This window comes from Spea bombifrons, chromosome 3 (genome assembly GCF_027358695.1).
Source record: "Spea bombifrons isolate aSpeBom1 chromosome 3, aSpeBom1.2.pri, whole genome shotgun sequence".
Taxonomy (NCBI): domain Eukaryota; kingdom Metazoa; phylum Chordata; class Amphibia; order Anura; family Pelobatidae; genus Spea; species Spea bombifrons.
The window spans coordinates 77512702-77526217 of record NC_071089.1 but is presented as its reverse complement, the minus strand read 5'-3'; the positions used below and the strand labels follow the sequence as shown (position 1 = coordinate 77526217).

General features: G+C 45.5%; 1 protein-coding gene across 1 annotated transcript; it reads right to left on the bottom strand.

Moving 5' to 3' along the window:
- Positions 1-7159: 7159 nt before the first annotated feature.
- On the bottom strand, positions 7160-12523 carry LOC128483425 (glutathione S-transferase 3-like). Its single transcript, XM_053459627.1, has 6 exons — positions 12432-12523; positions 11639-11690; positions 10893-11025; positions 10304-10445; positions 7770-7901; positions 7160-7439 (listed from the first exon to the last, which is right to left on the bottom strand). The coding sequence occupies exons 1-6, from the start codon at positions 12516-12518 to the stop codon at positions 7296-7298; spliced, it is 690 nt and encodes a 229-aa protein (XP_053315602.1). The 5' UTR covers positions 12519-12523; the 3' UTR covers positions 7160-7295.
- Between the last annotated feature and the right edge of the window lie 993 nt (positions 12524-13516).

Below are 13516 nucleotides of genomic sequence, written 5' to 3'. Positions count from 1 at the left end.
GTCAATTTCTATTTTCTCCATTAATGTGAGGAGCATGAAGGACCAGTTCCGGAGGCGCGGTTTACTAACCTTCCTTTCTTCCCAGCAGTGTGATGTATATATGTTGCAGGAATGTGCTTTACCCTTCTCTCGTTCTTATCGCCATCTATGCAGGGAATGGTCTCACGGCCCGTCCTTTTGGTCCGGCGGGAACGGCTGCAAGTCGGCGGGGGTTGCTATCCTGATCCGAGGAGGCAACTTCACGGTGGACGCTGTCCAGGAGATGGTCTGCGGCAGACTTCTGGTCGTGGACGGATCCTGGGCGGGGGAGCCTGTCAGGCTCATCACCGTGTACGCCTCCCCGGAGAAGAAGCAACGCCTGGAGCTACTCCAGAACCTGCGGACCCAGCTGACCACCACTAGGGCCATAGTGATGGGCGGAGACTTCAACTGCCCGATCGAGGAAGGAGGGCGCACTTCCACCCACGCAACAAACCTGGACGTGACTTCGAAACTGCTCAGAGAGATTGTCACAGAGGCATCCTTAAAGGACGCTATGGGCTCCATCGGGACCGGCTCCGTGAACTATTCTTGGAGCCGGCCGGATGGCTCTGTGCGTTCCCGGATAGACTTTGTGTTCACCTCTCGAGCGGTAGAGCATCAGCAGTGCTCCATGGTGCCCTGCTACTTCTCAGACCACAGGGCTGTTCGGCTCCAGTGTGCCTTGGGCAAAGGGTTTCCTCCCAGTCCAGGCTCCTGGAAGCTGAACTGTGCCCTGTTAGAGAGGCAGGAAATCGTGGATGAGCTGCGTAATGTATATTCTGATTGTGTCAATACCAAGTACCTGTTCCCCACTGTAGCCCAGTGGTGGGAGTTTACTAAAGTAAAGCTGCGCTCTTTCTTTCAGGCTAAAGGAAGACTCCAGGCGTGTGAGAGGAAGAGGAAATTCAGACGGCTGCAACGCAAGCTGCAGTCCCTGTTGGACCTCCAACAGTGCGGATGGGACGTGGACGAGGAGCTGGAGGAGACCAAGGAGGGCCTGAAAAGGCACTTTGAGGAGGAATCCAAGCAAATCGTCTTCCGTTCCAAGGTGGAGAACCTGGAGAAGGGTGAGAAATGTAACTCTTTCTTTTTCAGGAAGCTCCACTCCGCCCACACGCCCCTGACGGAAATGAGAGACAGCGAAGGTGTGGTACGACAGGGGAAGGAGGAGGTCCAGAAAGTGGTCGTCGACTACTACCGGGATCTCTACTCCCCCAAAGACACAGACCCGGAGGCTGCTGAACGGTTCCTGTCAGGTATCACTAACACCATTGATCCCGCAGGTCGTGCAGCCATGGACGCCCCCTTGACGCTGGAGGAGCTGCACTCTGCCGCCAAATCCTTCAGGAAGGGCAGGACACCGGGCAGTGACGGTCTCCCAGCCGAGTTGTACACAACGCTGTGGGACCTCATTGGCCCGGACCTCCTCGACCTGTACGAGGAGATGGTGGTGGAGGGCAGGATGCCCCCCACGCTGAGAGAGGGAATGATCACGATCCTGTATAAGCGGAAGGGGGAGAGATGCGACCTGAAAAATTGGCGTCCCATCTCTCTCCTGAACGTGGACTACAAGATCCTCGCCAAGGTACTAGCCACCAGGTTGAAGAAAGTCATCGGGCAGATCGTCCACCCCGACCAGACCTGCGGCATCCCAGGGCGCCGGATCGCGGACAGCCTGGCCCTCATCAGGGACACGATCTACTACATCAAGGACCGCAACGTCCGTGCCGCTCTGGTCACCCTAGACCAAGAGAAGGCATTTGATCGGCTGTCTCATGGTTTTATGGGTCAGGTACTGCGGAGGTTTGGGCTGGGAGAGATGTTCTGTTCTTATGCTAACCTGATGTACCTTGATATCCGCAGCTCGGTGCTGGTGAACGGCTGGAAGACTGACCCCTTCCCGGTCCTCTCTGGGGTCAGACAAGGCTGCCCTCTTTCACCTCTTCTTTTTGTCTGTTGTATAGAGCTCTTCGCCGAGTGCATCAGACGAAATCCAGAGATCAGAGGGATCACCGCGCCGGGCAGAGACAAGAAAGAGATAAAGTGCTCGCTCTACATGGACGACGTGACCATCTTCTGCGCGGATCGCCGGTCGGTGAGAGCGCTCGTCCAGACGTGCGAGGACTTCAGCCGAGCTTCAGGCGCAAAGGTCAACTGCGGGAAGTCGGAGACCATGCTGTTCGGGTAGTGGGACCTGACTTCTGAGCCGATCCCGTTTCCCGTCAAAACCGACTTCCTAAAGATCCTGGGAGTCTGGTTCGGCAGAGACGGAGCGGCCCTGAAAAGCTGGGAGGAGAGACTCAACAAGGTAAAGCAGAAATTTGGGCTGTGGAGCCTCAGAGACCTTACCATCGAAGGGAAAGTGCTGGTGCTGCGCAACGAAATTCTTCCCGTGCTGCAGTACGTGGCTCAGGCGTGGCCCCTGCTGGTCACCATCCACCAAGCCATCAACCGAGCGGTTTTCCACTTCATCTGGGGCTCCAAAATGGACAGAGTAAAGCGCGCAGTGATGTACAAGGAACCCGGCAAGGGAGGCAAAGGAGTGCCTGACATCCCTACCATGCTGAGGACCTTCTTTGTGTGCAACTGCGTGCGCAGGACTCTCAGAGACGTAGTGAAAGGCTCTGCTGGAAACTCCATGTCTCGCTTCTTCCTGCTGCCCCTGTGGAGGCAGCTCAAGTGGGAAAAGTGGGACAGCTCCATCCCTTACAATTGGACCATGCCCTGGTTCTACTCGGACGTGGGCAAATTTGTAAGGGAGCACCAACTGGAGGGAGTTAAACCAGACTTGTGGTTACCCCGTGTGATCCACAAGCTCATCAGAGCCAAAGACACTATCGAGAACATCCCAGGGCTCCCCGATGCCACAGCCAAGACTGTCTGGGCTAACGTGTCGTCGAGCAGGCTAACCAACAGACATAAAGACATGGCATGGATGGCCATTCAGGGAGGCCTCCCCCTAAGGACATTTATGCATGCCAGGGGGCTGTGCAGATATAGACACTGCCCACAGTGCATTGTGGAGGAGACTTCCCTCCACTTGTTCTGGCAGTGCCCGTTTGCACAGGCCTTGTTCAGAGCCCTGGAGCTGGATCTCAAGGACTCTATCGAGAGAAAGTACCTGTCCTACCATTCGGTACTTTACGGACTTTTCCCAGGGACACACACGGAGAGCGCCATTGAGGATGCTTGGCGCCTCATGTGCTGCGTAAAGGACGCTCTATGGTTTGCCAGGAACCGCCTGGTGCTGAGGAGGGAGCAGGTCACAGTCCGTGACTGCCGCAGGCTTATCCACAGCCTGCTGAGAGACTACTCTCTCAAGGACAGTCTAGAGCAGGGGTGGGCAATTAATTTTCCCATGGGGCCACATGAGAAATTGGAATGGTTTTAGAGGGCCAGACCTCTACAAACTACAAACTCCGAAGCCTTGTCCATTTTGTTAACTTATGTGCTGTTTAATAAAGTTATTCAAGCCTACGTCATTGGTAGAGGTGCTTGAATAAGTAAGGCCTGAATAACTATTAGCACAGCACAGAAGTGAACAAAATGAACAAGGCTTCGGAGTGCATACCGTATTTTTCGCTCTATAAGACGCACCTGCTGATAAGACGCACCTAGATTTTAGAGGAGAAAAAAAAGGAAAAAATATTTTGAGCTAAAAAATGGGCTAAAATATTTATTACAATAACTGAATAAGCTATGAACACAGTAAGACACACGCAGTAAGACACACACAGACACAGTAAGACACACACAGACACAGTAAGACACACACAGACACAGTGAGACACACACAGACACAGTAAGACACACACAGACACAGTAAGACACACACAGACACAGTGAGACACACACAGACACAGTAAGATACACACAGACACAGTGAGACACACACAGACACAGTAAGACACACACAGACACAGTAAGACACACACAGACACAGTGAGACACACACAGACACAGTAAGACACACACAGACACAGTGAGACACACACAGACACAGTAAGACACACACAGACACAGTGAGACACACACAGACACAGTAAGATACACACACACACAGTAAGACACACACACACAAACACAGTAAGACACACACACACAGTAAGACCTCCCTCCCTAACCCCCCTTCTCAGTATCTCCCCTCTAACTCCCTAACCCCCCCCTTCTCAGTATCTCCCCTCTAACTCCCTAACCCCCCCTTCTCAGGATCTCCCCCCCCGCCCCGGTCACTTACCTTAAACTCCTGTGTTGGAAGCGTGAGGCGTTTGTCTCGGGTGCCGGCGCTTCACTGCTGATCGCCGGCGTCTGACGTCATATGCCGGCGCCCAGCGTAAAGCGCCGGCACCCGAGACAAACGCTTCCAACACAGGAGTTTAAGGTAAGTGACCGGGGCGGGGGGGGACACCGGACTCATTGGTGAGTCACCAGGACACTCTTTGCGGGCCGGTCCGAGCTATTCAGCGGGCCGGATGTGGCCCACGGGCCGTGCTTTGCCCAGGTCTGGTCTAGAGGCTGAAGACTAGCCCCGTTCTCCTCGGCCCCCTTCCCCCCCCCCATTTCCCCAGGTTATGTTCCACTAAAGTGCTAACCATATGTGCCACGTCTGGGAATGTAATTGTACACTGCTTCTACTGAGCTTTCCATAAACTGAAGTCGTACTGTAACGTGTATTGCCCTGCGCTGCGTCGCAGTACTGCTTATCGTCTATCTGTACCAATATTACCGATCTTTGTACTCCTGCTAAAACAGGTTGATGTCTGTTTTATCATAATCAGTTTTGTATAATAAACTTAAATACAAAAAAATTGATCGCTAGGGTTGATTCGGCTGGTTGGCTAGGCGGGCGTCCCCTTCCTCCCTCATCACTCCATGTGCGTCCCTCCCGAAGCTGCGCGCTCGGTCGAAGAGGATGGCCATCCCCGGTAGAGAAGCACCGATCATCGGTCAAGGGTATACGAATAGCTGCGCTCCCCTGCCAGAACCTCCAAACAAGCTCAAGGTCCCTTTTTAGGAGAGAAACGTAGGGTAGTCAAGCTCCAAGTCTTCAGACACATCCAAATGCGGCGCTGCACGTGGCAGTATGCCTTTCTTATGCTATATATACAGTTACGCATATGTGACACATATGTTACACTGCTTATTTGGTGTATATTATACATATTTTACACTGCTTATTTGGTGTATATTAATCATGTTAGGGCTACAGAATTTCATGGCACTATAGAAAGCAATAAATAATAATAATGTTACACTGCTTATTTGTATATTATACATATTTTACATTGCTTATTTGGTGTAAATTATTCGTTACTGCTTTGTTTGGTGTGTATCATACATATGTTACACTGGTTTATTTGACGCATATCATACATTTTTTATTCGGTGTACATTTACAGCTGAACAGCATTTACAGCTGATGCGTGTATTGACAATACCCAAATCCTTTTATTTCGCGTGTCATAAGAATTATACGAGGGTGGCAGTTATTATACCCTATGTAAGTGAGCTTGCATGGGTTTACATGTATTTGCAACGGAGTAGCACAAATCAAATGTGCACATTTGATGTTATATTTCACCACCTTGTTTTTTTTTCTATAGAATGTAACGTTATTTCATTATGTGCATCAATGTTTCACTGATGCTGATTAATGTTAGACTCCATGGAATATTAAAATCTTTATCAGAAAGAATGCATTGACAGTGATGTAATGCAACAAGCAACCGTTGGGGGGCAATACAATCCACTTTGAATTGCAGTGTAAACTTTTCGTGCTTTTTCTTGCGACCCGAGTTTCTTCCAGTGTTTAAAGCACACAAACCATTGTGATATTGTTTAATGACCCCATAGTTGTAGAGAAAACCATAGAAAACACTTTCTTCATACTTTATGACATTTTGTTTATCAGGTGCTTATGGATTTTAATTATATGTTTATTAGGCTATTGATTTGTTGGTTATGTTGTGCTAATTTATCAGGTGTTTTCAACTGACTCCCTTTATATGTACTACCCAATAGAGTGTGAACTACAATTAAGCATTATTTCAGCATCAATCAGGTTATACTGCACCCATTACCGCCATACCTGGGAACTCTCAGGGTTTGGCCCCTGAGTCTTAGGGGTTTTGCCCCAATGTCATGTTGGATAAGGAAGTTTCTCAAAGTCACACAATTTTGAACTGACTCCTTCTTATATTACACTGTTGTGACCATATATAAGGCTACCAATTGGTATGTTATAATTTATATCCCTGCTTGAATGCAGGTGACTTGAGTAAGTACATTTTTAAATAAGGACAAGTCAAGGTTTCTATGAGGACCAGTATTAGAGCCATTTAGGTAACATGTTTGGTGAGTCACTCCATATACTCTTTACTATGGGCTATTAAAGGGTTAATATTTCAGAGAGTCTCAGGGTCAGCTCATTTATAAAGTTCTCAGGGATGGTTACCACCGGACATCCAGTAAATTTTCATGCTTAAATAACATGGGTTACCATTGAGGTAATTTTTTGATGTGCTTGTGATTGCCACGGACGTGTGTTTGTTGTTGCTTGTTGTTATAAGACAGATGACATGGTAATCACACTGGCCAATTGTTCCGAACTGCTTATGTCTAGAGCCCTTCCATGTACCTCCTCAGGGCAACCCACCCTTTTATCTGAACAAAAGACAGACGGTATTATGTGTGGGCCACAACTTTATTAAATTCTCCAGCCAGCATTAACATAACCAAGGATGATCTCTTATGGTTGATGGTGATATCACAGTGACATCACTGAGCTTTCTATATATTTTTTTTAATTTATTTGTTATTAAATAATTACCCCCCCAGGACAGCATGCACCATGGCACCAGGGGTAGGTACTTCACTGCTTGAAGTATATTTAAGACATCATATTGATTAACAGGAACATCCAGAGTCATCTCTGTTTTTCTTGCAGGAGAAACACTCTGGAGTGGTACTTTCTAGGAGACAAATTACCAGGCTTGACCCCTCATAACGGTGAATAAATCTGTATGGTTTTCTGCTTCAAAGGGTAAAGACTTTCTGCACCACCACTCTTCACGGTGCACACTAAGTATCCACATATCACAAGGAAATTGTAATACAAAAGCAATCATTACAACAAATGTGTCGTTCACAACTTTTATTGTTACTTCCAGGCAACTCTTACTAACTGCTCAAATCAACAAGAAGTAGTAAAGCATCATAAAACCAGGGTGCTGATGGTACATTGTGCTGTGTTTGTAGCTACAGCACTAGACGCCCTAGCCTAAGGTCACCTTGTTGTACATCTGGAGTACTGTCCTCACTGTTGCCACATATTTGTCATCAGGAAAGGGTTTCCGCTGACTTCCTGGTTGCTGGAATGCCTTGATAGTAGGGATTTCACTTATTCTCTTTTTGAAGCTCTAAAGAAAGCATATTAGAGGAAAAATACTAAATCATGAAAAAAACATTGATATGTATATTTTCCGATCTATTATAAAGGGTATTGGATCCTCACAGTGAGAATCCAACAGGTCATTTGGACACTGTCAGCAGAAACCTACATTGTGTATGTCTGTACCATAAACCTAGCTATTTTAATGTATCGCAAAACAGGTTGACAAACAAAAAAACACAAACCATATGTAACTTTTACAAAATAATTTGGGTAATTAACAGTTTCCTGTTAGTAAAAGCTACTTGCGTATTTCAATACTAAAGGCTTGAAAGAATAATTTTTGCATAAAAATCACCTGCAGCAGAGGGAAATGAGAGAGAATGTCAGGACATTTTTCCTCCACCATTAAGATGGCCTCCAGGAGTTGTATATCTGCCCAGCTAAACTGATTCCCAACTAAGAACATCTCTCCATGATCTTGTAGCACCTGTCAAAAAAGATTGATCTCACAATACATATAAGTGAAATTTTGTTAATTTATGAACATTTCTTTAGAATACAGGACATATATTAATAAAACCTTACAAATTCTTTGTCGTTTTTTTTTTTGAGTATTCTTAACACATATTGCACCAGAGTCTAAAGCTCTCAAGCCTCCTGGAGCTTGAAACACTGCACCACTTACATCACATACAACATAATGTGCAATGCAATTACGCAAGTATGGTTGCTGAAATTGCCATCCAATACCCCATGTGCAAGCCGCTTACCGCCGGAAATGGGGGCCTAATGTCAGCACAGGTAGAGGTCCAGTTAAGAAAGGCTACAGTTCAGTTTAGCAAATACTAGGATATACTGTAGGCTGTGTACATGGAGAAAAAACGGGTCCTAATGATACCCATGTAATACTTTAGGAAGGTTTTCCCCTTTTTCTCCTAATAACTGCCCACTAAGCACACATTGCTAGGTCCCCACTGACAAAATATACCACTAAAAGAGTTGGAACTTCACGTTAGCCTATATTGTACAAAATGTATTAAAGTCTTTGAGTCAGACCTGGCAGGATTAAAAGAATGATATAGGACATCTTAATATAAATAGTGTATCGAATGTATATACCGTATTGGCTCGGATATAGGCCGCCCCCGTATATAGGCCGCACCCTAAAAGTTTGGTGCTTTTTTAAAGAAAAAGTTTTTTTTCTTTAAAAAAGCACCAAAAAAAATATGCTGCCACTCTGTCCCCCCCCCGAGATATGCTGCCACTGTCCTCCCCCCCGAGATACGCTGCCGCTGTCCTCCCTCTCCGCGATACGCTGCCCTCCCTCCCCGCGATACGCTGCCCTCCCTCCCCGCGATACGCTGCCGCTGTCCTCCCTCCCCGAGATACGCTGCCGCTGCCGCTGTCCTCCCTCCCCGAGATACGCTGCCGCTGTCCTCCTCTGCCCCCCCCTCGACTTACCGGAGCAGACTCCCGGGTGTCTTGCGGGGCCGGCGAGGGACATCTACGCAATACGCGTATGCAACTTCCGGTACCGGTACCGGAAGTTGCATGCGCGTATTGCGTAGATGTCTCCCGCCGGCCCCGCAAGACAACCGGGAGTCTGCTCCGGTAAGTCGGGGGTGGGCAGAGGTAAAACGCTTAGATAACCTCCCGTGCCGGCACCCCCCCCCGTGGGAAGTGCTGGCAGGGGAGGCTGTCTGAGCGTATCGGGGAGAAGGATGCAGTTCCCCTGCACCGCTGCGGGGGATCTGTATCTTAACCCCGCTGCCTGCCCGGCGCCCGGGACTGCAAGTCCCGGGCGTCGGGCGCTAGACCCCGAATATAGGCCGCACCCCCACTTTAAAAACTTAAAGTGGGGGAAAAAAGTGCGGCCTATATTCGAGCCAATACGGTATGTGTATGCGGACATCGGGAAGTGGCCTGGTGCACCCCTGCCTTAGACCAATAAGAACCTTAAGCAGCTGCTAAACAAGCTGATATGATAGCGCCACCCATGGGTAGCCTAGAAGATGAGGATTCAAAGGCTTTATCTGACAATGCTGGATGGACTTTAAATGGATATTTGTTATTTTAGCCATCAGTTCTTCTTCAATTTTAGAATTGGAATTACCATTGAGGTGGTTGCTTTGTGCATGATAATGTGTGCCTTGTTTTCTTATCTACAGGATTATAAAACTTGTTTATAGAGGTAACAAAACATTGAATACATTTCATTGACATGTATATGTGTTTTCTCACCAACACAAGATAAGTGGAGCACAGTTATTTTGTCTGCATAATGTAATACTGTCCATGGCTTTGTAGTTTTTTAAAGAGGCACTTCAGTCCCACCAATGAAGAATGTAAAAAAATATTTATCTTAAAAAAAAACATTTAGAACATGTGGCAGCTGTAGGGCTACAGTTTACTGCCCCATCTGTTGTGTCATTTTAACACCATTTTTTCAGCTTGAAGCCAAATCAATTGGAATGCTTTCTATTTATCCACACAGAAGGTCTCATGTGGTGTATTCTGGCCTAGGTCGACAATGCCTGAGGTTACGGCAGCAGGTCTTGGGGTCCGGTGGCCTCAGGCTCAACTGGCTCAACTCTCCTCAACTGTTCCATTAACACTATAGAGGGCTGTGCTGGAGAGTCCTCCATAGCTTCCTTCTGTGCCACGCTTTCTTTAAAATAGGGGAGTCAGAATATGACTTCATACCCTGTCGTACAGAAGTAAGGAGAGAGGCGCAGAGGAGGTGGCTCATTTTAGGCTTCAGGAAGATAAAGAGGGCAAATTCATGGGGTGGTGGAGAGGTTCTGATGAATCTCTCCATGCATTTGCAAGAGGAAAATGCTTATTTTAAGTAAAATACAGTTGCACTTATAATACATAGACATTACTTACCTTTTCATAGACCGGGAAGTATCTATTCTTTGCCTTCTGTCCAATTACCTCAATGTGCCTCTTTTTTTCTTCAGGCAGCAAGAGTGGATGGAGTAAAATGATGTCCATAAGATCGGTGGTACCCCCCACATACATATCAATTCTGTGAAAAATCAAATAACAATAAATAAATAAAATCGGATTTCTGTGCCATGATGCACAATCTTGCAATGTGCCAAAGAATAGTAAACTAAAAATATTTTAGTTCTTTCAATAAACACCTTTGCACACACAACCCTGTTCCTCCATCTCAATTGTTTGACACTGCCACCACATGGTAAGAAAAATCAAGAAACATTTGTTGTTTTAATGCCTATTCTTAACCCTTTGAAAACTAGTTAACATTTGACACAAAACATGCTCCTCGCATGCTTAGCATTCACATTAGATATCAATGCAAAGAAACTGAACTCCTCCTACATCTAACAAGAAACTGGTCCTATCAACCTACTGATTCCGTGGTTTATGTAGACTTTAATAAACAAGGCACAGACCAACTAATAATAAATGTAGCAACATATTTAAATGTATACATAACCATGGGACATACATTGCTCTCTCCTTGAGGTCCTTGCCATAAAGATTGTGTTTTCCTGCGATATACTGTTGGATGGCTTTAGTTTGTACCAACTTCATGCCGTCGATTTCAACCATTGGAACTTGCTGGAAGAGGAAAGCTTCCGCTGACAATACAAAAAGTAATGAGATCATTAAAAAGAAGAGGAAGCGGAGCTTCACTGAGCCCTTTTTGAATGTAAATTACCTAGTGGTTTCAACACCTGGTATCTACACCATATATGTTCGCATACACTGAGTTTGCCCCCTTTAATGTTCTTTTCCTACCACATCTGGTTTGAGTAATGAACCCACTGCTGGTGCCATTTTTCATAAAGTCCTCCTCACTATAGGTGCAAAAGCCTCAGCTCCTTAGGGCCATACAAGCACAGGAACCCATTAACATTGCCTCTTTCCAAAAAGTTACAGGCCAACTTGGCTAAAGATGAAGACAGATCCCACCTTCTCCCTGCCTCGAGTGGCTTTGCACCAAAATATTTTGCAGTGTATTTCCTCTCTAGAGTGCGAGCAGGGAGTGTGAGCTTCCTACAAACGTATGTTTCTGGCCCACAGACACTACAAAAGTTGGATGATGTCCAAATGAGGACACGTATTACTGAACATATAACTGGGAATAGACGTGATGTGTCGACTGAACAATTTTTAAGCTCCGGTTGAGGAATAAAGTCTCTGCAAAGAAGTTTACATGGGGGCAGTTATGACATTTTAAAAGGACGATACCTTTAAGTAATGCTTCATACTGTTCCCTTGTTTCTAAAAACACTTCCTCAAACTGAAAAAAAAAACAGTCATAAAACGTACACATCGTGACTGTAGACTTATATTCTACATGGATTTACAGATAGATGAGGATGTTCTATTTAAAAGACAATTGTAGTGAGAAAAACCCTAATGCAACATAATGATAGGATAAGGGCTTACAGCTCCCACCGATCCCCTTATAGCATGCTGGACGCATTCCATATTGCATAAAATATTGGTCAGATCCTACTGACGATCCGTGAGCATTACAATGAATAACGGTGGCCATTTTGCGCATGGTGGCTTTTAAATCTTTGTAACATTTAGCCAAGTAATAATTAACATTTACATTTGAACAGCTAGGTTGGTTAGGCTTAGGCTCAGTGTTTCTAAACACTGTCAGTCATGTGCAAAATGGCTGCCATTGTAATGCCAACACCAGTAACAAAAAGGGCTGCTGTGCACGTGCGAAACATCTCATACAGAAGATGATCCGCATCTTCAGTCTGATCTGACCAATATTTAATGCAATATGAATGTTACCCCCTTTTTGGGGACTGTGGGAGCTTAAAAAATAAAGTTTTACTGCAATTATGTTGTTATTAGTGTAATTAGTTATTAATAAGGAATTTAAAGAAAAAAATTGTGCTTTTTTGCCAGTTGTCCTTTAAAGAATTGATTTAGAGCCTCAGCTGTCATGAATATTTGGAAATCTGTTACAAAAATGATATCCAATGAATTGACATCTTTAAGTAAATAATAAAGAGCTAACCTCAACGCCAGCCGCAGCAAGGAGCCAGCGTATGGATTCCATTTTACCTCTTCCATTGAAGTAGTAAAGCTTGGGTTTTTGAGCCATAGTTCAGGTTTCTGTAACATAAAAACAATGTAATAAATGTACTGTACTGTAATGATGTCTCTTGTGGAAATGCTTCAGAGCATGGCTGTCCAGCCATCGGCCTGTCATGTACTCATTTGCAGCCCGAAGCCACAGGATAGGCTTCAATGCCCACTTAAGGAGGAGGGAGCCCAGTGGCTGAGGCTGCTCGCATAGTGAGCAAGCGGCTATAAGGAGGTAAGGATGTGGAGTTGTAATAGAGTAAGGATATTCTAGTGTGAATGTGTATGTATTAGTGCATGAGAGTGCATTAGTGTCAGTGTGTAGGCATTAGTGTGATTGTGTATATGTGCTAGTGTGAGTGTGTATGTGTGTTTGTGTTAGTATCTGTGGGTCCACCTCTCTGTTTGTTAGGTCCACAAAATCCAACTCTCCAAGTTGGACAATACTGCTGTAGGGAATATAGCAATACCAGAAATTAATACTTTTTTACATTGAACAATGTAGTTTGTCTTTTGGTTTTGGGTCTAAAGCCAACTTGTGTTTATTGTTTGAAGCCCAACCCTTTTGCTGTTTCGTTGCATTCTCCAATTGGAAACAGTAATGCAAAAGTAACATTGAATGTCTTAAAAAATTCTCACATTGTCTATTGTTACTTCAAGTGTTAGCAGTGTCATGGAGTAAGGAGTACGGGTCAAGACTTTGGGTGACAGCAAGTATCCCAGTGCAATCATCACTGATGGGTGGCGGGAAACTGAGGGAAGCCCAAAACACAGATGTTTTTTTTTTTAAATTATGGAACCAAAATTTTGAGAAAATTGCCTTTTAATGCATGCAAAAGAAACACAGTTCTACAAATGCCCATTATTTTGTGGGTGACATTGTCATCATACATATAGGCTTGCTCTGATTTCATTTAAACCACACAAACAAGAGTTAATGGCAAGTGCTAACCAGTAGGACCTCAACTAAATTGCACACCATGCCCAGGACCTTCGAAACGCAAGCTAACGTTGCCA

What these genes read in the sequence shown, in the direction of transcription:
- LOC128483425 (XM_053459627.1), bottom strand. Translation starts at nt 12,518, where the DNA reads ATGGCTCAAAAACCCAAGCTTTACTACTTCAATGGAAGAGGTAAAATG. An exon ending in GACCTCAAGGAGAGAGCAAT is followed by an intron (nt 10,446 to 10,892) that starts GTATGTCCCATG and finishes GATTTTTCACAG; the next exon opens with AATTGATATGTATGTGGGGG. An exon ending in ACTTCCCGGTCTATGAAAAG is followed by an intron (nt 7,902 to 10,303) that starts GTAAGTAATGTC and finishes CTTTTTTGACAG; the next exon opens with GTGCTACAAGATCATGGAGA.